At 41.6% G+C, this 24,130-nt stretch overlaps 2 protein-coding genes across 3 annotated transcripts; both read right to left on the bottom strand.

Moving 5' to 3' along the window:
* Positions 1 to 1,313: 1,313 nt before the first annotated feature.
* Positions 1,314 to 12,257, bottom strand: egln3 (egl-9 family hypoxia-inducible factor 3). 2 transcript variants are annotated; one of them, XM_076978598.1, is made up of 5 exons: positions 11,571 to 12,257; positions 3,654 to 3,773; positions 3,425 to 3,561; positions 3,210 to 3,283; positions 1,314 to 3,119 (listed from the first exon to the last, which is right to left on the bottom strand). In XM_076978598.1, the coding sequence occupies exons 1-5, from the start codon at positions 12,153 to 12,155 to the stop codon at positions 3,094 to 3,096; spliced, it is 942 nt and encodes a 313-aa protein (XP_076834713.1). In that variant the 5' UTR covers positions 12,156 to 12,257; the 3' UTR covers positions 1,314 to 3,093. The 2 variants fall into 2 exon arrangements, with proteins under 2 accessions (XP_076834713.1, XP_076834714.1); XM_076978599.1 differs by lacking the exon at positions 11,571 to 12,257 and adding an exon at positions 10,114 to 10,728.
* Positions 12,258 to 14,194: 1,937 nt separating this feature from the next.
* sptssa (serine palmitoyltransferase, small subunit A) lies at positions 14,195 to 16,487 on the bottom strand. Its single transcript, XM_076978952.1, has 2 exons — positions 16,241 to 16,487; positions 14,195 to 14,880 (listed from the first exon to the last, which is right to left on the bottom strand). The coding sequence occupies exons 1-2, from the start codon at positions 16,341 to 16,343 to the stop codon at positions 14,780 to 14,782; spliced, it is 204 nt and encodes a 67-aa protein (XP_076835067.1). The 5' UTR covers positions 16,344 to 16,487; the 3' UTR covers positions 14,195 to 14,779.
* Between the last annotated feature and the right edge of the window lie 7,643 nt (positions 16,488 to 24,130).

Here is a 24,130-nt window from a genome sequence, read left to right as displayed (position 1 = left end):
CTGACCTCAGTCCTATATTTACATGACGGTCAGTCCAGCTTGCGCAAGGACATGCGGGGAGAACATAAGTTTACTGGGTGCACACAGCTGAGCTCCTGGACGGCTACACCCAACACGCAGCTTCAGGGTGGGGGAAGCTACACCCAACACGCAGCTTCAGGGTGGGGGAAGCTACACCCAACACGCAGCTTCAGGGTGGGGGAAGCTACACCCAACACGCAGCTTCAGGGTGGCGGAAGCTACACCCAACACGTAGCTTCAGGGTGGGGGAAGCTACACCCAACACGCAGCTTCAGGGTGGGGGAAGCTACACCCAACACGCAGCTTCAGGGTGGGGGAAGCTACACCCAACACGCAGCTTCAGGGTGGGGGAAGCTACACCCAACACGCAGCTTCAGGGTGGCGGAAGCTACACCCAACACGTAGCTTCAGGGTGGGGGAAGCTACACCCAACACGCAGCTTCAGGGTGGGGGAAGCTACACCCAACACGCAGCTTCAGGGTGGGGGAAGCTACACCCAACACGCAGCTTCAGGGTGGGGGAAGCTACACCCAACACGCAGCTTCAGGGTGGGGGAAGCTACACCCAACACGCAGCTTCAGGGTGGGGGAAGCTCGCACTCTCTGATGCCCACTCACGCTGTCTTTACTGAGTAGTGTTTACACCACTCTGAAGAGCACGATGTACTGCAGATGGACACACTGCTAAGATCACAGAGAAGAACTCTGGGCGTTGGACACATGGGCAATTGCAGTGCACCATGGGATGGTTTATTTCTCGATATCACTCAGCACAGATATCAGATCGTGTGGAAGGGTGAAGCTTCCAGCCAGGGTCTGGGCCTCGTCTCGCTGGTCTGCATCACCAGGGAGGTTGTGACAGGCATGATGTTTGGTCAGCTACAGAACAAAGAACTGCTCTGTATTTTCTAATCCCAAGAAAGGCCTCGCAAAGAAAGAAGTTCTAACTGGGGTTTTGATTAAATAAACATATACATTTCTTTTAACAAAATTATATACATATTTTTTTTATGTGATGTGAGCTGTCTCTATGCATTTCAGAAACAGATACATTTCCTGAAATACATTTAGAAATCGCACAGAAATGATGCATAGAATGACCTGCATAAAATTTATAATAAAATGGTCTAACTAGATATGTAGGTGTTGATATATAATCAGGCATTCAAAGAAAACTATGACCTGATGAATCTATGGAAAGGGGAACAGAGCAGAGACAGAAGTGAGCTGCAGAGGAGTTTGAGAAGAGAGATGTTTGGCACACAGAGAAAAAAAAAACAAAAACAAAGGCAATTAATTGTGGGATTCTTTATTTGCCATTTACAAGGCACTGAAATTCTTGTCCACCAATCTTGTCTACTCAGTAACAGGGTTAATCTTTTAATGTTATCATCTCTGTGTTCCATGTGTGTGTGCATTATCTTATCAGGCTTTCCAGTATTTTCAAATATCATGAACACATCACATTTACCAGCAGACTAAAGTATTATACAAAACTAAACATAATTTCTTCCTCGAATGATAATCATATTCATGTTGCAAAGCAATGAACACAGGCATGTTTACATCATCTATCACCAGCATTGCTGACCAGCATGCAAAATGTCTGAGTGATTCAAACACATGGACTGACAGGTCGCCCGTTCCAAAAACTAAATGTGAGGGGGTAGTGACACACAGTCTCTAACAATACGGACATATTCTATCATTATTAACTTCAATCATTAAAAAGACTGAATGACACAACTGGATAATGTATACAGTCTATTTGCACGTGAAGCCATCACAGATTATCCATTGAGGGAAAAAAAAGCTACCGGTACTTAACGTCCTTACCTAGAGTCTACTTTAAGATCGCAGGTCTGGAATGCAGATGTGACTAATCCTTTGGTTGAAGGAAATGTCTTAAAGCCACACTGTAATTCTAAAACTATTTTGATTATATTAATATACATTCATATCTAGAGGCATTGTTTGTCAAGTGCTATGTACTAAATCCTCATCGTACTATGAGCTGATTTGGGAAGAGTGTGCTGGTTAAACACAACCTGTCCTACAGAGTCCAGCCTCACCCGCATCAGCTGCTCCTTTACCATCCACTACACATCCACCATTTTGTTTTTGCACGACCACAGAGTGGATCTTTCTAAATTAAAATTTCTTCAAATCCAGTCAGGGACAATTCCACTGAGATTAATTCAAGAACAATACATTTTGAAACGTTAAAAATCAGATTTCATGATCACATTCTAACATCAATAGAAGCTGCAAGGTCAGATTCACGTCCTTCTGCCCCTGCAGTGCTGAGCTGAACTGATCATGCCCAAACAACATCTACACTGAAGAACAGAAGGCACAGAACTATTAAACCCACCCATGACACCAACCACATGTCAAGGCAAGCCCACGTTAAGATGAATCTGCTATAAAACATAGAATGTTATAGACTGTAAAACTGAAAAGTATTAGTTTGGGGGTTTTTATATTGCTTTTTACTGCTTATGACTTTCTCTTTCTGTTTCTAAGTGCTAACACCTTCACGGGCCATACAAATCATTAGGTGATAGTCCCACTATGGTTTGAACCAGTTTATTAAATCGTCAATTTAAAGCACAAATATGAAAACAACTACTCTCATATAATTAAACAAAAGCACTGGATGCAAACATTTCTCAAAAGAAGATCAAACAGTATAATGACACTTAATGATCATATGTTCTATCATCATCATCATCATCATCATCACCACCCCACCCCCCATAAACTATTCAACCATTCTCATTACAAACACATAACATGAATTCACTTGTGCTGAAATGCTTGTGTATAAATGTAGCCATTCTCCTACATGCACAGAGCAGCAAGACAAAGAAAATACAATGAGCTATCGTTTCCAACAGCACCAATACAAACAGTGTGAAAAGGGGGTGGGGTACCATAAGTGCAGTATCACAAAGGGCAGAGACTGTGAAACACTCACTCACACACACACACACACACACACACGCACACACACGCACACACACACACACTCCTCCTCTCAGTGAACCCAGCTGTATCTGAAACTCTTCAGCTAAGACTTGCTGTCTTGTGAAGAAGCTGGAAAAGAACATAACAGAACAGCACTTAAGTGACCTTTGACCTGATGAGGGAGAGATATGACATTCCACCGAGCAAAGCTCCACACACCTGTTAAGTCCCGGAATCTTCTTTTTGCTTCAGCTCTCTCCTCAGAGTCAAAGTACCACACGGTGATGGCATACCTACAACACCACAGAGATGTTTTTATCAGCCTACATAACTTCACTTGTGACTGACCCACATACATATGCGCACGCACGCACGCACTCACACACACACACACACACACACACACACACACACACACACACACACACACACACCTGGTAGAAAATGATGGCTGCACTTCGTGAGGATTCCTTCGGTCTGACCAGAAGAGCAGCAGGCGATCAAACAGGGGCTCGATGTCGGCAACGTACGATTTTCCCTCAGGGAATATGCGTAGAATTCCGCCGTGTTCCTGGAAATCAAAACAGCGTCATAATTCACCGCAGGCCTGCCGGGCACAGTGCTGAACAAAGAAAGCCGTGTGGCTGGAAGGTCTAGGAGTACCTTGGCGTTCCAGTTTTTGTTGAGGTAGTAGATGCAGGTGACGCAGCGTCCGTCTCCGTTGGGGTTATCTACGTGTTTAACATAACCGGCCCCGTTGCCTGGGTAGCACGCAACCATTGCCTGTAATAAAATAGCACATTCGTTAGGTGCTGACTAGACGCATACACTTTCAGCACATTTACACGCCGACCTTTATTGACTCATTGTTTTACTGAAACCAAAACAGTCCTTACCACCAACTATGGAAAAATATTTAAAATGTTAAAAGGTCACCAATAAAAACTTTAGAGTATCAATTAGACAGTATCAATTAGTGATTTGCGGTTATAGTGTAAATATCCATTATCAATACCAATCCCTGTATAATAAATTAAGACAATTCACCAAATAGTATATTCACAGTACAACCCCAGTCTTGGCAATTCACTTGTTAGCTCATTGTCGACGTCACCACACCTTTTGTAAGTGTAAATCACAAGATGTCATTGAAAATAAATGACCTGAGCAGGTTTAACCGCACCACAGTGGTCCCCATTACTACTGGTGTGAACAATGTTCAAGCTAAGCTTCACAAGGAACACATGGGGATTCTTTTCTTATCACTGTCCATCCAAGTCACACTTGTTCATGCAATTTGATTCTTCTACAGATATTCTTTATTAACATTTTTAAAAAGTCTCAAAAGTGTCAAAACATTTACTATTGGAACAGCACTGCGATGTTTTGATCAGCTGTACAACACTAATAAGTGCTTTGTATTTTCATATTTTTGTCGATCCCAAGAAAGGCCTCAGGGCCACAGCAAGGAAACGTCGGGGAAAAGAAATGGAGACGGAATCATGGCCGAAGCAGAAGAGAATGAGGATGTGAGGACGGGGCAGAGGACAGAGATCAGCAGGGGACGTCCGTATATGCTGGACCTGTGTTTATGTCACTGTTAGGAAACTCTCCTCTCAACAATCAATATGGATCCCAGTGCAAAGTCCTAAAGGCACTGAGACACATGCTGGATCCCACAAGCCCGTCTGCTCCTGAGCATAACAACACACCTCCCTGCCACAAAGGAGCGGGAAGAAAAACGCCCTCCGCACAACAGCGGCCCCACCTCACCCTCTGACCCCGCAGGCAAGCTTGCACGCGATATACCCTGCCGGTTATACCATACACATCCCAGTATAAAACCCGGAAAACAAACGCTCTACAGAGCACAATAGAGGATACAGTGCCTGACCCATTTCTAACTGCACTGGAAATGGTGTGTGTGTAATGGGTTTATGCATTAATAAAAGAGAACCGCAATAGTTACTTATCTACTGGTAAAAGATAGCAACCAAGATTTCGTGCTTATAAGACATTTTGAAATTCTCTGCACTACCTTTTTTCATGAATTAATTGTAATTCAGAATGAAACTGTGCATAGAAACAAACTTCATAGATATGATATTTGGGGGGCCTACGTTCTACATAAGTCTACGTACTGTTGTATTCCAAGTATTCAAACAGTTTTTTTCCTCATATTGAAGTACATTCCAATTTACAATTTAGCCAAAATCTCCAAACTATCAAAATATTGTTTGACCTACTGCATGCATAGAAATGAATTGAATTTGTTTGCTATTGTTTTATCGAGGGGGATGAGACAAGGGTTTGTCTCCTCATTTCACACTGTATATAGAACTCTAGCCAAGTATTCACCAAGTATTCCAAGTATTCAAACTGTATATGCACTCTAGCTCAGTGCATACGTCAGACTTTTCTGATAAAAGTGAATAAAAGTCCATAGAGCTGAAGAGCACAAATGCTATACACAGATGATGATTTCTTAATTTTGAACAAGCCTACTAAATCTTTTATGGAGCACATGAGAGTGGTGGAACTATATTTGGTATTTTCAGGATACAAATTAAATGTGCAGAAAGTAAAACATGGGAGGTGGGATTATGATTCATTAAATTATTAGGGAAGTAATCTACCTAAAGACCTTTCTAAATATCACATATTAATTTTGAACCACTTATTATGGCAGTGAAATCTGATATTCAAAGATGGACCCTGAATTTATATGAATGTATTGACACAATAAAATTGCCAAAGAATATTCCTATTTAGGAATTAAAATGAAATAATGACTTGGTGAAATATCTTAAAGAATCAATTAATTAAAATCCAATTGAAGATCTGGAATCAAGCCTTGGAAAGTTCAATATAATTCAAGACATTGGCCTTGACGCATGTTCAGACAAATATTTATGGGGTATTCTATTAGGTGCAAGTAAAAACCTGTACCAAGGCAGTGGCTAACTCCATATCCCTGGATAAACCTGATCACCGAAATATATTAAATATATACAAATAGTCACTTGAATATGGTGAAGGTTAGTTGACTACAATCTGATGTCATTGCTCGTCTTCAAATGCTCTCCTTTGCAAAAAAAAAAATGTACAAATAATAAAACTCACTGTTAGTGACAAATGTTAGTGATGCTAGTGCATCTTGAAATGATTTGTTGTTGTTCATACCTTTCATTTCACCATCTGAAAATAGTACTATAGATTCTGCTGACAACTAACTGTAGTTCCACTTGTAATAGTGCAACAATAATATATTTTTCATGAGGAGGTCATTAACATTAATTTAAAATGTAATTATTATAATTAAAATTATATACTGTTATATATTATTATATATTGTTTTGGAATATATGCAGTATATAGCCCATCAATATTAACCATGTATATTTGTCTTTGAAGCTAATTTAAGCATAGACCATTATCTTAAAATGCCTTTAAGTCTATAAAGAACATATTCAGTTAGCTGTGTGTGTGTATATATATATATATATATATATATATATATATATATATATATATATATATATATATATATATACCACATACACACACCAATTTTAATTGACTTTTCCGCTTTTTGTCTTTTAACGTCCTGTTTACATTGAGAGCTATTATGAAACAAAATGGGTCTGCGTGACAGCATTGGTAATAATTTCTGCAATCCCTTTACCATTACCAACTGGCTAGAGGACAAAATGGCCAAAGTTAACTTATGGACATACTTTGATATGTGGTCTACCCGACTAATAATATCAGAAACATCCGTTAGTGTTGTGGGAGATGCAGTAGCCTAATGTCACGTGTGTCGGTTTGTTCTAGTTGCATTTCCAAATGCCAAACGTCCGTAATTCGCGTTGAGACGAAACCGTTCGCAAAATGTTGCAAACACAATTAACCGTATTTATGGAATTAGTTGTTATTTGGGAAATTCATTAATTACGAATAAATTTACTGGAGACTGGAGGTTAGCTTGTTAACAGAGAGGACAGGGACCATTTACCAGTCACGTCGGCGAACCGTGCTACACATTCCAGTGCTAAATACAAATCCGCTTACAATTGTCCAGTAGTCATATCATACAACATTAGCTTACTGGAGGGGTTAGTTTTATGTATCCGTATTAGCACATTAAACTATAGTTCATGTTTACTGAGTTGGATCAGTTCTTTTAGCTAGTGCTGTCATGTTGGAGAACTGGAAGTATAAAGGCAAAATGAAGATAGTCACGCCATTGATTACACGGCGGATAATGTCATTAATGCATTTAGAAAATTCTAAACACACCGTCAACCTTCTGATAATGTCTTGAGCATATAATCTAAACGTGTTTCAAAACATAACCTTTTTCCCTTAATCATTGTCCCGACAGACCCCACTCAATTCAATGGTGCACATGTTTACATTTCTACAACCGAGTTTTTATCATGGTCTCTTTCCCACAATAAGGGCACATACGTAGGTTTGCCGTCATAGCGCACTGTAAACATGTGTGGAGGAGACTGGGAGGGGGGACGTGTGTGTGTATGTGTGTGCCGAAAGAGAGAAGATTTGGCTCTCTACCAACACCATGAAGGTTTAATGACAGTCCTACGTGTTGAGCGTGAGGCAGCAGCCACACTATGCTCAGTACATGGTAAAACGCTCCCCTCCCCCCTCCCCCTCCTCCTCCCTCCTCTCCCATTCCTCCCCTCCCTCGGGGGTCAGATAGCAAGTACATCCAGCCCTTTTTCATGCATTCCTGCTAAATTAAAGAAGTTACTCAGTATTACAAATGTGAGCTTGAATTTGGACTACTGTATTGAGTTGCTCCAAGACAGTAACTTTTTGCCCCGACACATTAAGTAAATTACATGGGCCCTTTACAGGAAGATTTTATTTTTTGGGGAAGAGATTTGTACCTTGGAATTACATTTTCAATTTACTACTTCAACTATCCAACCACATTTCCCTAGGTGCTTGCATAAGTAATTATTATCCACCATATGCTGATGGTATCACGTCAGCCATCAAGCACACTCAAAGGTTCACGTCCCCACTCAGTTCTGCAACTTGCTGTCTCCCACATATTAGCTTAGCAGTTGTGTAAGTGGATTCCAGATCTGTAATCAGCATAAACAAAGTAGAGCAGTGTGTGAAAGAAGGACTGAAGCCACACGGCTCGCTGGAGAGGGTTGGGGTTAGGGCACAACAACGGTCAGGGTAGTTCTCCGCAATTTTCTCATTTTGCCCCACAGTAACCTGATGTTAAGTGCTTTTGTAAAGGACAACAGCGGTGGTAGAAATGGCATTTGGCCAAAACCAGTGCGAGATTTCACAGGGGGAAGGGGGCACAGGTCTCGGCAACTGACTAAAGTGAAAGACTCACTTCCTGTTGCCTGGTTGGACTTCCTGTGAATTGGAAACTGTGGAAAGAGTCACGTACTACTCGTGATGCACTCTCTCGTGGACAGATCAGACAGCCTATCTGTGGCATTCATCACCTACCACACCACGCCATGACAAACACCTACTGTAACTGTACTAAGCATCTGAGATAAAGGAGGAGGATGACTCAGCCATTCAGCAAGAGAGTGAATGTTATACACAAACATTAGCTGCAAATTATGAATTAATTAAAAAAAAACTTTGTTTCAATTTTACCAATATCTGCATGAATCAGATATATTTTATATAATGTAACAGCAATGGCAAATATTAGCTGTATGATTTTATGCTTTTTATTTATTTTAAAAGCATAACACTACAAAATGTCATGTTAGACTAATAACTAGTTACATCTGCATTACTAGGATTTTCATGAATTTGCCTAATTATAATATTTTCAAATCATAATATATTTAGTTTCAAGTATATACACAAGAACATATTATATGTTATAGCATAGGCATAGGGTTTCTTGTGGGGTCCCCCCCCCCCCCCCCCCCTTATAATTCCTGCTCACTCTACTCATACAATGTGTTATGATAGGTGGTGTGACCAGAAACGGTTTTCAAATGGCTTCCTGTCATTTGGACATATATGTGGCCATACTGTTGGATCACTGGCATGTTTGCAACCTCTATAGCATTTGTACTGACCACTTTTAGGCAAGCCCAAGTTTGGACTGGGAGTGAATGAAGTTAAATTAATCAAGCTTGTATTGCATATCTCTTGTACACCACGATCATATCATGCTTCTAATCCACTGATATCCAGTTATTCTGCTTCCTGCCTTTCAATTTACACACATCTGGAATGTTTAAAAAAACAAGATCAACAAACAATAGATCAACAAACTATAATATCATGAGAATTTACGATTAACAATAACCAACAGAAGAAATGCAACAGAGGAAGTAATCTCCCTGAACCCAAACAGAGAGCCGTCTTAAACTAAAGGCTACACACATCTCACGTACATCCAAAACAAAGCGTTCCGAACCAATTTAAAGATCAGATTTTGAAAGGCCTCAACAACATGAATGAAAAAATAGATCCATTAAAGCTCCATCATAGTCTCTTAGGAGAGGACATGAGCAAGACAGTGGTGTCTGGATAAGGAGAATTATATGGAACTACATTTTGTAATCATTTATCCTGAAGGGGTCCTGATGTGCATGTACACATGCATGGATGTAATTTTGGTTTCAAAAGTGGGGGGGACATGGATTCGTCGCTACAAATTACGTCCGTGTACACATGTGACATTTCAGTGTGATAAAAAATGAAAATATGCTATATCGTACACTTGTCATACTTAGTTCACCAATTTGTGCTTCACTGTGTAATACTTAGTTTTATAGTTGGAGTTATAACTAAATTGTAATTAGATATGAAAAACCCAGATTGGATGAAGGCATGTTTTGTTTTTGGTGTTTTATGTAGGCTATAGTATATGACATGCAGTAAACCAGTAAATGCATCTTGGGTTGTGCTCGTGTGTTGGTGTTGTCTCTGACTTAGTAAAGACTCAGACAAACAGAAGACAATATATATATATATATATATATATTATATAGTGTACTGTACAATCACAGTAGATATAATCACAGTGCAAGAACTGGATACTAGTAGTCCTAGCAATAATAATAGTAATTTGTCCAGTGACATTTTTCAACGAGATGCTTACCTTCGACCGGTCGCGGATAACTTTTTTACCAAGGCGTGCAGCGCATAAAGAGATCAGCTTGTCAATTAATTTCAATAAAAAGTTGATAGCTTCTGTGTCCTTCTCGGTTCCGCTAACCCAGGTTATCTTATCGCCCCTTATATGTCTTTTGGAAACTCCCGAACCTCGGCCGGCAAGTTGCCCATCTTTCAAAACACCTGAGCAGTGTATTTGTTTCACCTGAGCCAAAACCATGTGTCCAGCTATTTCCCCAAGAAAATTATCCGTGTAAAAGAAGCCTCGATCTAACAGAGCCGGCACGATGTGCTCCAGCGCCAGCTGCTCCAACTTCAGGTCCTCCAGATGCTGAAGAAAGGGCATTTTGCTACTAGATTATGGGCGTCCAAACACAACCGCTTCTCTCGACGATCTCACTCGCTTGATTTCTTTTTCAGTCTCAACGAGCTTAAGCCATCGAAGACACGGACGAAGAGGCAACATAAAATAACGATAGTGACCGAAGTTGGTCTTATTTTTTGGTTTTAATCCGTATCCAGAGTACAGTTCACGGAGCAGGATAAACACACCTGCGTGAAAATGTGGAACGTGCAGATTGTGTTGTAGCGCTCAGGGGGCGGTGTTAACCCACCAAACCCATTCAGTTTGTTTTACTGTGTCCGAACACGTGTTTGGCGAAGATGTATTCATGTTTCCGAAATAAACAGACATGTAAGGAGTGACAATAGTGACAGTCGGCGAAACTGCAGTCTACGAGATTCACCAAAGTAGCAAATGATGTTCAGATCATTCACATACTGAATGATTCATGCATATTTAACCTTTTTATATATTTATTTTAGCGTATGCAGAATTTGAGTTAGTTTAGTTTAGTTTTTCCTTTTTTGGAGACGTTTGGATTCTATGACCAAACACATCTGAGGAGAAATGCACTTTGTGTGTGCACGGTAGGCGTATCACCCGCCATTGAGGATTCCGATGGCCGCATGTACGCTAGCTCGCGCGCCACGTCCCTGCACGCGCCACGTCCCTGCACGCGCACGGCGCCAGCGCTCGAGCAGCTGCTGCTCTCGGAAACGTGTAGATCTGCAGTAGCTTCATGTCGCGAGTGTGAGCACGTTTTAGGATGTAAAACACTGGGGCCATAGGAGTAGTAGGAGCGTTTATATAACTAAAACAATACAACACCCATCATCTCATTGTGTGTTTTAACACGCCACGCCAACTATTCGTTAAATAACAGGGTGTGCATAAAATGCAGAACAATATATGGTGTAAATGTTTTATTAAGTGCACTGACAGGGGGTCGTATTTGGGTTGTTTGTTGCTAATAGTTTGGGTTAAACCTAAATGTAATGGTATTGCCAAGAAAACATTAATATTACATAAACATTACCAGAAGCGCTTATTTATAACTAGGTTTTTATTATTTTACCGTTAAAAAATAATGCAATGCTCACCTTGTGTCTCCCTCTAATTTTGTAGCTCCCAAGTTTGCCGTCCGCGAAGGTGATAAGTTTGTCCATTCTCGACAACAGAAAACCAATGTTGTGACATCCGTTTTCAGTCCCGTCCACCCAGGCTATTTTATCTCCTCGAATGGCCTTACTTTTGTCCAGTTTTTGGCAGGCTAGCTGTCCATCTTGCATTCTCCCATTTTCATGAACGCGTCTTACTTCTTGCAGGACGCGGTCTCCAATCTTGTTTCCCAGAAAGTTGTCTATTATACACAAGCCGTATGAGTTCATGCATGGTACTATATACTGTAAGACTAATTTGTGAGTGTTACGTCGTTTATGCTCTTTTAATTTCGGTCGGTTACTGTGTGGCTTCCTGATCTCGCACGGCAAACCGATGCTTTCCGCGTCCTGTGAGTCTCCGCTTTCGGTGTTTTGGCGACTCATTACAGAGAACCTGAGTTGCCCTTTCCTCGTCCCCTCGCCACCTGTCGAAACGTTAACTATCCCTTTAGTGTCATTTCTCTTGAAACGACCGTTGTCTTCGGGGAAAAATTCTACGGAGAGGTTTTCCTGATGCTCTGCCATTTGCCAATACGGTAAGCGTCTGTGCACTTGTTATCATTCGCAGTTCATGTGCGCGCCTCGAGCGTTACGTGAACGACAACAAACGTATCACGCGCACACGGAGACCCTCTGAACTCGCACAACCCACTTATGGCACTTTATATATTCAGGTGAGGCATACAGTGCAAAGAAAACAACATCGACGCCTGTACAACTAATATTTATACTAAAATTCTTCAACTAATATTTGAAATAATTGTAAGAAGTCGTTCAAAACGTTGGCGTCGTGTGAAACGTGCGCTTTAAACGTACTTTAAACATTTAATATTGACTAATATGAACGAATTCAGGAATAAATATATATTTTTGTAAATACATAATTAAAACTTTTTTAATTAGCCCTTGGAGTTAATTACTTGAATGTTTTGTTTGTTTATTGTAACTTTTTTGTTTTTGTATTTTTTAACTTTATTTCTTTATTGTATGTTTTTCTACAGTTAATGACACCATTCTGAGGACCATTACATTTTCTCAAGTGAGGCATAATAAAGTACTAGTTTCATACAAGATTACAGTTTTCATTTAAAACTTTCACATTATATTCATCCTACATTTGGTGTTCAGCTTTCGTTTTCCCCTGACTTGTATAACAGGTCCTGTGTAACATGCAGGATTCCCTTTGTGTAATGGTAATGATTACACTAATGTTTGCTATGTATGGTGCTGTAAGCATAGTAGCACATACGTTCAGCTGTTGGCAGTTTAACAGAACTGGGAATTCCCTGAACAGATATCTACTCTGGGTTTGTACTTATAGCAGAGTGTGGGTGAATTTAAAAGTACTTCTCAAAAGAAAAGATTGTTTGGCAAATAGATGGTATTTAGGATGGTTAAGATCAATCCACCGGTAAATAAATATCATCAGAGCAGCCGCATAATGTCAAAACGTATGTTCTGCTCCCCCAAATACATTTCATGATAAGTAACATGAGTCTAATAGCCTGTCTAGTGACCTTTAAGTAGTTGTGTTAAGCCAAAGCTGGTAAGAGATTCTCATATTGGCTTGCTAAACACTGTGCCAGGGGACAGCCCACAGAACGTGATTTACCAACACCTTCAGGCAGCAGCTTAAACCCACTGACGCTTATTATAATTGCAACATTGGCAGGACATTCTATATTCCCTGTATATGAGGAGCAAACTCCAAGCACTACTTGAGCACGTACGTGAGAACATCCTCATCTCAGAGGTTAAACAGTAACCAGCTGCTCCTTCCCTTCTAAGCCCGTGCCAACAAGATGAACTGGGCAGAATATCACAGATACATGGCACAGTGCGTTGTGCAGATGGGAGGCCTGCACATGTTCTCCAACTATATATTTCTACTTATTAACTGGGTTTCTGAAGCACACTAATCATACAGTAGATGTAGTTTTCCCAAGATTTGCATAATTGAGTAACAAACCAAAAATTCGAAATGTCCGAGTTTCTTTGGTGCCGCTGATCTTATCAGCTGCAAATGAGTAACACGCTTACTAAAATACACACTAGTTCACATGTTCAGTACATGCCTTATTATGAAGAAAAATAAATGTAAACATACTTTGAAAACAAACTGCACTTTGTATGCGTTTACCATTTAAGATCCAATATGTAACTGTCCCACTGTCCTGGTCCCACCTACACCAAGTCCCTCCACCCACCAGTCAAACCCCACCTGCTCCCCTGTACTGCCTATGAGAACCGTTCTTCAGTCCTTCCTACTTTAGTTTCAGTCAGGTTTATGCATCTAACGTTCTATAGTTCATCTGAGCTTCAGCAAATAGCAGCTCTCACATGTGTCACATCCTGACAAGCTAATGCTGATATATTTTTATTTATAAAGTTGATTTTTGATTGTGTGTGTGTACAATATGACCTTTAGATATTTTGGCAGTACATTTCCAACATTATTCATATAGTATGCTGGATGAAAGATCTAATGAAAACAGGAAAATGCATAATTTCCTGTGCCAAATCTTCAGCAAATATAATCCACAACTGAAACAGTGGCTACAAGATACAGAGAAGAAAATATTTATTGAAGCGAGTTTTAAATACACAGAATTACCACCTGAGAGACGCCTTTCGTCTTAGAATAACAGGCAGCTTTCTGCACTGGGTTATACAGGAGGTGAAAAAGAAAGTTTTATCTGTACATTGCTTTACTCTGACAGTTATTTTATCACCAGCTGAAATAAATCTATATAAAACATTACAAATATGTATACAATGAAATATACACATTTATTATCACAAAATATTTACCATCTCAATAAATTTACCATTAACAGAAAATGAAGCATTATAAAAACATTAGCATTATACAAAATGATGCATTATTTTATAGCAGGGCAGTATGTGCTGAGAAACTGCACACTTACACCATCTGCATAAGCGCAGACATTAGGACAACAGTGGATGAATCTATCTGGTGCCTCGGCCTGTTCCTCTTCATACTTCTCCAGTGCTTCAGTCCACAAAACTTTACATTTCCAGTGATAAAAGGTGAAGAAGGTTAAACAGTCTTGCATGAGAACCATTCTTTTTATCCACCAGGGGGAAGCCATGGACATCCTGAAAGGCATCAGCACCACAGTCTGACATTAGAGCATTTCAAAGTAGTGCAAGATGGCCATGATATGCTGGGGCATAAACACATATCCAGTGTAGACAGCCATTGCTGCTACAGAGACCAGGAGAGAATCTGACATGATGTTAAAGAAAGTGCAGAGAAACTACATGTGAACACGTGAAAACAACACACAGCATAAGAAGAGCTAAATTACACTTTTACAATCAGAAATGTTTATATGTTAACATTCAAATGGGTGTTTGCATTTTGCTGTATGACATGAAAGAGGCCAAAGTCATACAGCAAAACTATAACAAACGATGGTAAATTCTTATATAAATATGAGCAATGCCTTACTAAATTAGATGAAATATAATGTAAAATTTACATACATGATGTGAACAAAATTTGAATTACTTAATTCTCACTACAACTTGTTGAATTTAACTGTTTATGTTAAAAGAAAACTAATAGCTAATACACAATATGAACCTTAACACGCAGAAGTAAGAAGTACTTCAATTTGCTTTCATTTAATTAAGGCAACTCCCTTTTTTACTCTGGCCTTGAACGGGCAATTTTAAAGCCAAATATAAGGGCCCATCATTGTGTGTACATTCATAACAAAACTAATCTGAACTGCACTTAAACTGAGGCATGGGATAAGACCTGGTGTGAGAGAGATCAATAAAACCAGCACTTTGATTCAAGAGAATCCGCACATCCATATAGAACAAACAATATTTTCTATCCATCTAACTATAGAGAATATATAAAGCTCAATATGATCAAGCTGATGATTTGAAGTCCACAAGGAAACGACCTCCGCCTAGTGGTGGATTGATGCAATGGCGTAAGGCACAGCTGTAAAGTCTTCATGCATTTGTTGTAGAGATTATCTCACAAGCTTTCTCAACAATGAATAATTTATAAGACGATGAAGTCAAACTGAACTAACGTTCATGGTGTCATCATTCAAGCTGATTTCGCAAATCAGTCTGCACATCATTGTAAGATCTCTAGCAGTTGTTTCTCAACCCAGCCCCTGAGGCACACCACACACACTTTTGCTCCATCCCAGTGTGTTGGTAGCTTGGACAGATAAAAGCATTTTAACCGTCAGGTGAGCCCTGAGGACCGGGGTGAGAAACACTCCACCACCTCCTAATGAATCACCACATACAGGCCAAGCTTCTCCCACGGTGGTTAACACTACCACCTTCATGAGTCGTAGCTCAGCGTAGATAACCACAAAGCCCAGAGAGTTGTGTGATGTTATGATATAAATCAAATATTTAAAATAACGATCTAACAACGTACATACTATTAATATCAGCCTCCTATGAACGATAAATAACTGTACCTGTATGTACAGCATGGTGGCTAAGTACTAGTTAGCTAACGCAGCTAGCTGGTAAAACCTGGTAGCGTTGGCTACGTTTGTATTATGAACAAAATGACAAGAGCCGTTTGTAAAAAAAAAAAAGGATACTGAAGACGGTCCGCTCCCACGGCTCCAACATGTACAGCGCAGTGACGAGGAGGTACTGGTAATAAAACCAAGATATTTGTTTCCAAGCATCTCCAAACGCCATGTTATCTCGTCTCGATTCTTCCGTCCCTTCCGGTTTTGTATAAAGAAGAAACAGGACGGATTGGTAGGACTGACGATGGCGTCGCTACCAAACTCTTTAGGGATTTGATTATGCTACACTTCATTTTATTTTCGAAGCCCATTTGTAAGTTCTTTCCTCTATATCCTTTTAAGCACTACATGGTCATGCACTACAAAGTCCCTCCCTGATATATTTTTTTAGTTCAGGTAAAAGTTGGAGAAGGGTATAAGGCGTGGCACCATATATATATATATATATATATATATATATATATATATATATATATATATATATATATATATATATATAATCATTACTATTATTAGATATTTATTTTATATCAATTATATATTATAATATCAACTCTCATTTAAATATTGCTTTATTATTATTTGCCATGTTATATATAATTTTGTAGTAAGCTTCAGTCACCCGATTAGTTTTTGCATGATTAGAAAGTTTGGGTATATCAGACCATAACAGATTTGCTTTTTATTTTTATTTTCATCATGGCTTCTCTTTCAAGATATGCAAAACGTAGGGGTGCGTGATGGGAGTAACACACTGAAAGAAAGAAAATATCTAACGATTTTATGTTTTACATACATTTTATATTTGTGGTTTATTTACAACTATCTATTAACTTAAAAATTCAACATTTCGTTGCACTGAAATTATAGGTTAAGCACTTAGTGTTTGCATACATTTCTACTAAACCAATAAGAAAGCTGTGCTAAAAAACACATTGGCATGCAATTTCCATAGACAAACATTCAGAGTAGAATAGTCTACAGTCAAGAGCTTTTAAATGTGCCACTTTTATAGGATGTCACTTTTGCCATGAGTCAGCTCATCACATTTCTGCCTTGCTAGATCTGCCCCCATCAACTGTAAACACACTGCTGTGAAATGAAGGCTATGAGCAACACAATCTTAGCCACTAAGCAACAGACCACAGCAAACTCACAGACCAGGCAGTCAAAATCACATACAAATTACCTATTCACCTATTAAACTGGGTCCTCTGGAACCACTCTTCACTATCAATGAGATGTGTGAATCCAGGTTTGGCCCATGTCAGATCAGTGCTGCCTAGCAAAACACATACAGTCCAGTGTGGTGGAGGGATAATGGGTTGGGTTCAGGGTTTAGAGTAGATCCAATTGTGCCAGTGAAGGGTAATGTTATTGCTACAGCATACAATTATTACAAAGACATGTTAGATAATTATATATACTTTAAATTTTTGGTATCAGTTTATCAGCCTTACATTTCTACTAATTTATGCTCTATATTTTGTGAAACATATTGTTTCATGTCCAAGTGTGTAGTAATTCACTCATGCAAACTGATAAAGTGGCATTTGAAGTATGTAGTATGTATTATGTACAGTATGTATTAGTAGTATGCAGGCCCGTTGACAGTCTTGCTAGGGCCCGGGACAAGAAAGTCTAATGTGCCCCCCCCCCCCCCCCCCCCGGCGCACGTCATTTGAATTTCGTCATTTGACAATATAGCCACACATCAAAGCTGTTTCTGACAGCTGACTGGTTATATACTTGACGCGTCGCGAGCGGTGCGAGGGTTCGCGCGAAAATGACGTAATCGCAGTGGCACTGACCGTGTGCGAGGGCCTCGCGCGCTGTCCATGCGAGGTCGTGCACCTCTTGACTTTTGTAACTTCGCGCGCGACGCGCTTCAGCGCAATGAACAAAGTCATGTTTGCAGGGTTCATACACCTTTATAATGTGGAATTAAAGCACTTGTACTTCACTTTAAAGGTCAATTTCAATATTTTCCAACACGTTAAACTTAATTGAGTTAAATATTTATACATTTACTCGAAATAATTCGCTTTTTATCACATTATTTAATGGTTGTTTATTTTCAAAACGCCCAATCTTAACGTCTTCACGAGAACTGTTCAGTCAGACAGCTATTTGTTGTGAAACAAAGTAGTTACTTTCAAGCATTTTCAAGTACTTTAGCCTAAATTCCAGCACTTTTCAAACCTGGAACACAATGCAACATTAAAATTCGTCATGTAGCGCCCCCTAGTTAGTAAGTGCCAAACTACGCCACCCCTTAATTAGTGCTTTTTTACTTAGAGTAAGGGGAACTCTAAAGAAAGTAGACAAACGTCGGTGATGCAAAAATACAGTCTTTATTGAAGACAATAGACTCTGTCAGTTTAATTTAAATAAAACAAAAACAATCTAAGAGGTGTTGACACTACCTGTTTGTGGTTTGGAGACTGAGTAAAGACAGCCAATTGACAATACCACTCGTGAATAATCTCTAAAATTCAGCCACACACTGCAAATGTTTCCAAATCACACTCTAAAGTGAACACAGCACCCGATATGGCTGCCTCTATCTCAGTCTCAACATAGCCACATCTAAATAGTACTGGATCAGAATACTCAAGAGACTCAAGTTAAAAAAGGTACATCGACCAATAACTAGACACACAGGTAGTCACACAAGAGTAAGGGTTTTTAAAACAACGGGTCACTTAAATACCCCTGAGCAGCATATCATTAAAAGACCACTTTATGATTTGCTATGGTAGGATCCTTTAGATAAAAGAACACAAAATAAAACAAAACGGTAGAAAACAGCAACTGACACCCACTGAAGCTGTGGCCCTTCATATACACAAAACAGAAAGAAACATTACATTCAGTCAATAAAACATTGACTACGTTCAACATTATGAATATGATTTAAAAAGACGAAACATACCACATTCATCAGGGTTGACCAACTTCACTCATGGACAGGATAGCAGCTTGTCACAGAACACTGGATATACAGAGTGTAATTAAAAAACCATATGAAACCTCTGGTTTAGGCATACTAAACATTTTCAGGTGTTTATAAAGCTTTAGAGAATGCACGGCGGCTAATTGTACCTGGTAACTGATCATTCGTAAGTCAGTAGAAGACAGAATGGATGTGGCGTGTCACCAACAGACTTGTACTCTGTACACACACCGGCTGTTGCTACCTCTATGACCTGCGGCCACTCCACCTGAACACGCCTATCCTCGCGTCCCCACACTTCGGACTCGCTGTTACAGACACGCTTCTTCTAGACGCCGCCACCTGCATGCGCTTTAGCCACCACGCTATCCTCTAGGACCCCACAGGTGTCCCTATATATGCCTACCTGTAAATGGCTCACCCAATGCAGGTGCTACTCTACTCTAGGACGTCATCCTTCATGTGCGCACCAAAACAAAGAAAGCGTCGCCTTGGCTATGCTGGCTACAATCACCCCCTCCAAATGCATCGGCGACCCGACGATGGCACTCCAAAATGTTAACCCATCATTCTTCTTGTTCAGGCAGCTCTTCATACCTCTCAGTTATAACTGCCCGAGGGAGTCGGTGGGGGTTAGAGTGTTGACCGGCGTTCAGTCTTGTCGAACGGCGTAAGAGCATTGGCTCTTGTGAGGGTCCCTCTTCTTCAGGGGTAACGGGGTCATGTGGTCCAGGTCTCTCCTGGAGTTCTTCCACTAACAATATAACATCCCCATCTTCATCTTCCTCCAGAACTGGGGAGTGGGGCCCACTTTCCTCACCTGTCATGGGGACAGTATCTTCTATATCTTCTGTGCCCTGTTCTTCATTCAGTGCAGCTCGTAGCTCAGACCGGTGCACCTGTCGGATTGGCCCCTCTTCATCAACCGGAGCCACAGAGTAAACCACCCCCGTTCCCACTGGACTTCTAACCACTCTGTACACACAGGGGTTCCAATGATCTTGGATCTTGTTTCGTCCTGCTGGGTGATTCCTCAGATAAACCAGCTGCCCTTCCTTGAACCCAGAGTCGTTTATTTGGTCGTTATGGTTTCGATTACGCCTGAGGGCCTGTTCCTCTGTCCTCTGCCTTACATGTTCATGGACAAGCCGTAGACTCTGCTGATGTGTCTGAATCCATTCATCCAACGTTCCCAAGTTTTGCGTGGGTTCTTCCAACCCCAACAGGAAATCTACTGGTAGCCTGGGGTGACAACCAAACATGAGAAAATAGGGGGTTCGACCCGTGGTCTGATGAGGAGTAGTATTATATGCAAATGTCAGTTGGGGCAAGTGCCGTGGCCAATACCTCTTTTGGTCAACAGGGAGTGTCCTAAGCAGGTCATGTAAAGTGCGATTGAAACGTTCACATTGTCCGTTTCCTTGGGGATGATAAGGGGTGGTTCTGCTCTTCTGCACTCCATAAATCTTGCATAACTGCTGTATCAAAGTGCTTTCGAAATTCCGGCCTTGGTCGGAATGTATACGGGCTGGAGGACCGAACCGATGAAACCAATGTTGTACCAGCATCTGGGCTACTGTACTTGCCTGTTGATCTCTAGTGGGAACAGCCTGGGTGTATTTTGTAAAGATGTCGGTCAAGACCAGGACGTTTTGCCTACCATCCGATGCCGGTTCCAAGACTGTAAAGTCCAAGGCCAGGATCTCATTTGGCCGTGATGCTTGCAGCGTACCCCAATAGGGTCGCACTTTAGGCTGAACTGCCTTCCCCAGCACACATCTTTGGCATCGACTGCACCACTGCTCTACATCCTGAGCCATATTAGGCCAAAAGCACCTGCTCCGCAACAACTGTAGAGTTCGCTCTGTCCCTTGGTGCCCATGATCATTGTGGACACTATGTAAGACCTCTTCTTGTAGACACTGAGGAACAAGCAGCTGGAAATACTCTGGTCCCCCACCTGGGGGATGGACTGTTCGATATAGTACGCCCTCTCGCTCAACCAGTCGCTCTTGCTGGCGAACGAGGGCTCTACTGGCACTGGACAAAGTTCCACGTTCTGTTGCTGTTGGAGGTCGTCTTTCATCATAGAACCTCCATACCGGTTCAATAACTGGATCAGCCTTCTGCAGTAGGCCCAGATCGTGAGATGAGCGTCCAGGGAATGCAACGACTTCACCACACAGGGCCCCAGAACCACTGGGCTGCTCGTTCCAAGAGGCTAGCACCACTTGTGGAGGCATGCTTGTTCCAACTGCAAAGCGCTCCACGTACTGTCGGGACAAAGCATCGGCATTTTGATTGCTCTTCCCTGGACGATACTTGATAGTAAAGTTAAATGATGCCAATTGAGAAGCCCAGCGCTGCTCCACGGCCCCCAACTTGGCAGTCTGCAAGTGACTCAAAGGGTTATTGTCAGAAAAAATGGTGAAGTGATTGCACAGCAGGTACTCTCTGAACTTCTCTGTCACAGCCCACTTGACGGCCAGCAATTCCAGCTTCATAGAACTGTAGTTATTCATGTTTCTCTCAGTGGGCCTCAGCCCTCTACTGGCAAAGGCAATTGGACGCACTTTCCCGTTCTGTTCCTGTGATAGCACCGCCCCAAGGCCTCCATGGCTAGCATCCACTTCCAAAATAAATGGTTTCTTAAAATCAGCATATGCCAGAACTGGGGCAGAAGTAAGTTTCTCTTTTAATAACTGGAAGGCCTGCTCGCAGTCTTCACCCCAAGCTGTAGCTAGAGAGATTTTGGGAGTCTTTCCTTTTCGTCTGGGTCCACTAAGCTTCCCAACAAGATGGTGCAAGGGGGCTGCAAGTTTAGAAAAGTCTTCTACAAAACGTCTGTAATAACTAGCGAAGCCCAGGAACGAACGAAGTTCAGCGAGATGTAGTGGCCGTTTCCATTCTTTGACCACCTCAATTTTAGCAGGGTCGGTCGCCACCCCCTCAGCAGAGACAACATGGCCCAAGTACTTCACCTGATGTTGGAAAAAGTTACACTTGGACAGTTTCACTTTCAATTTCTGTTTCTGTAGCCGAGCGAACACTTCTTCCAGCCTTTCCAAATGTTGTTCCACGGTAGCAGAGAAGACCACGACGTCATCAAGATAAAGAAGTACAGACTGATATCGACAGTCCCCAAACATGCGTTCCATGAGACGTTGGAACGTGCCAGGGGCATTGCATAACCCAAAAGGCATTCGATTAAATTCAAATAAACCAAAGGGAGTGCAGAAAGCCGTCTTAAATTTATCCTTTTCCGCTACTGGGACTTGGTTATACCCACTGGCCAAATCGAGTGTAGAGAACCATTTTGCTCCTGACAAGGCATCTAGGGATTCCTCTATCCTAGGAAGTGGGTATGAATCACGACGGGTCTTCGAATTCAACTGCCTATAGTCTACACAAAGTCTGAGGGTCCCGTCTTTCTTGGTCACCAACACGATAGGGGAAGAGTAAGGGCTACTGCTTTCTCTGATGACCTGGTTATCTAGCAACTGTTGGATATGAGCTTTTACTGTTTCATATTGAGAAGGAATGATACGACGATAAGGCTGGCGCACAGGAGCATCATCTAGCAAGGGAATCTCATGAGTAATAAGGGATGTACAGCCCAAGTCCCCCTCCCCTTTGGAAAATATACTGCCATATTTGGAAAAAAGAGCAGTAGCCTGAGCAGCCTGTTGTTCAGTAAGCCCCTCAAGATCCAACACAAGCTGGTCAGAAGAATTATTGGACGAGGTGACGTCGTGCGTGGATATAAAAACTGAACACTCTTCCCAAGAAGACTCTACAGAGACCTTTGACTCACTTCCCATTATCGTGGCTGAAACCGCTTGCACCGTGCCGACCACATGACGAGGAGGGAGCCACACATCAGAGCTACTGACATTTACTATGGGCACATACAGCAAACCCTTTCTTGCAGAGACCAGAGTAGGGGATAAAAGCAAACCTTCAGGAAGGGGTCCGTCTTCACAGCCCAATGGCTCCAACAAGAGCTCCACTGAGTCTACCTGAGGGCACGTAGCGGGGACCATGGTCATCGTACCAGCCTCAATACGAACAGGAAGTCGGCCATGAATGCGAACCTTGAAGGGTTTAGCAGCGTTCAAAACAGCCTCTACCTTCTCACAGTGGCGTAGTGCATGCCGAACCGCCGGGACCGCCGACTGCACTGGGGGGGAGGAAAAGAGTTGAGGACCATGCTGTCCGAACAGGGTTCTGTAACAATCACCCAGCACATTCATACCCAAAATGCCTGGCGTTTCTGCTTTACGACCCTGAAGCACAACATCCGTAGGATCCTTAACTATTAAAATCCCTCTACCCAAAATGCACTGCCCCAGGACTACCACGTCAAGCTCGAGATAGCCTATATAAGGAATGTCTAACCCATTCGCTGCTTTGAGGCCCAACCATTTACAGTCTCTCGTTTGCAAATGGGTAAAGTGCTTAGCAAAAAAACTCTGTGATGGTGGTCACCATTGACCCGGTATCAATTAGACATGGGACTGTTACCCCCCCCATATGCACACCTAATACGGGACAATTTCCAACTAGTTGACTGTACAAAGGGCGGTTAACATTAGAGCCAGGACTTCCCAATCCCAGCGTGTGGCTCTGCACACTGGGGAGTCCTAGTTTTCCGACTGGTTGACCGAGTTGCTACGGGATACAGTGAGATCCTGACTATTGGTAGCTGAAGGAAGAGGAGCAGATCGACAATAGCGAGCGATGTGACCTGGCTCGCCACACCTAAGGCAAATCGGTTGGCCATCTGATGTACGTCTAAAACGACCATTCCTATGGGAAGGACCTGGGGCATTACCACTAGGTTGACAGAAGCGTTTAACTAACATATCAAGCTGAGCTTGCTGTCTCAAAACCATCTCCTTTAACTCTGCCAATTCGGAGGTTTGAGCGATAGTAGCCTCACATTGTGGCGCAAAACGCACTTCGTGACTACGTGGCAGAGCACGCTGACCCCGATCACG

Source organism: Brachyhypopomus gauderio, chromosome 17 (genome assembly GCF_052324685.1).
Source record: "Brachyhypopomus gauderio isolate BG-103 chromosome 17, BGAUD_0.2, whole genome shotgun sequence".
In the NCBI taxonomy this organism is placed as follows: Eukaryota; Metazoa; Chordata; class Actinopteri; order Gymnotiformes; family Hypopomidae; genus Brachyhypopomus; species Brachyhypopomus gauderio.
The sequence above is the reverse complement of the archived record's forward strand: the minus strand, read 5'-3'. Positions and strand labels throughout refer to the sequence as shown.

Bases quoted from the DNA above. Each gene is read 5' to 3' on its own strand.
- egln3 (XM_076978598.1), bottom strand. From the start codon at position 12,155: ATGGCAGAGCATCAGGAAAACCTCTCCGTAGAATTTTTCCCCGAAGAC. The intron at 3,562-3,653 runs GTACTCCTAGAC...TTTGATTTCCAG, and splicing joins ACAAAAACTGGAACGCCAAG to GAACACGGCGGAATTCTACG. The intron at 3,284-3,424 runs GTGTGTGTGTGT...GTGGTGTTGTAG, and splicing joins CAGCCATCATTTTCTACCAG to GTATGCCATCACCGTGTGGT.
- sptssa (XM_076978952.1), bottom strand. From the start codon at position 16,343: ATGGCGTTTGGAGATGCTTGGAAACAAATATCTTGGTTTTATTACCAG. The intron at 14,881-16,240 runs GTATCCTTTTTT...ACATCATGTCAG, and splicing joins GTGGGAGCGGACCGTCTTCA to ATTCTCTCCTGGTCTCTGTA.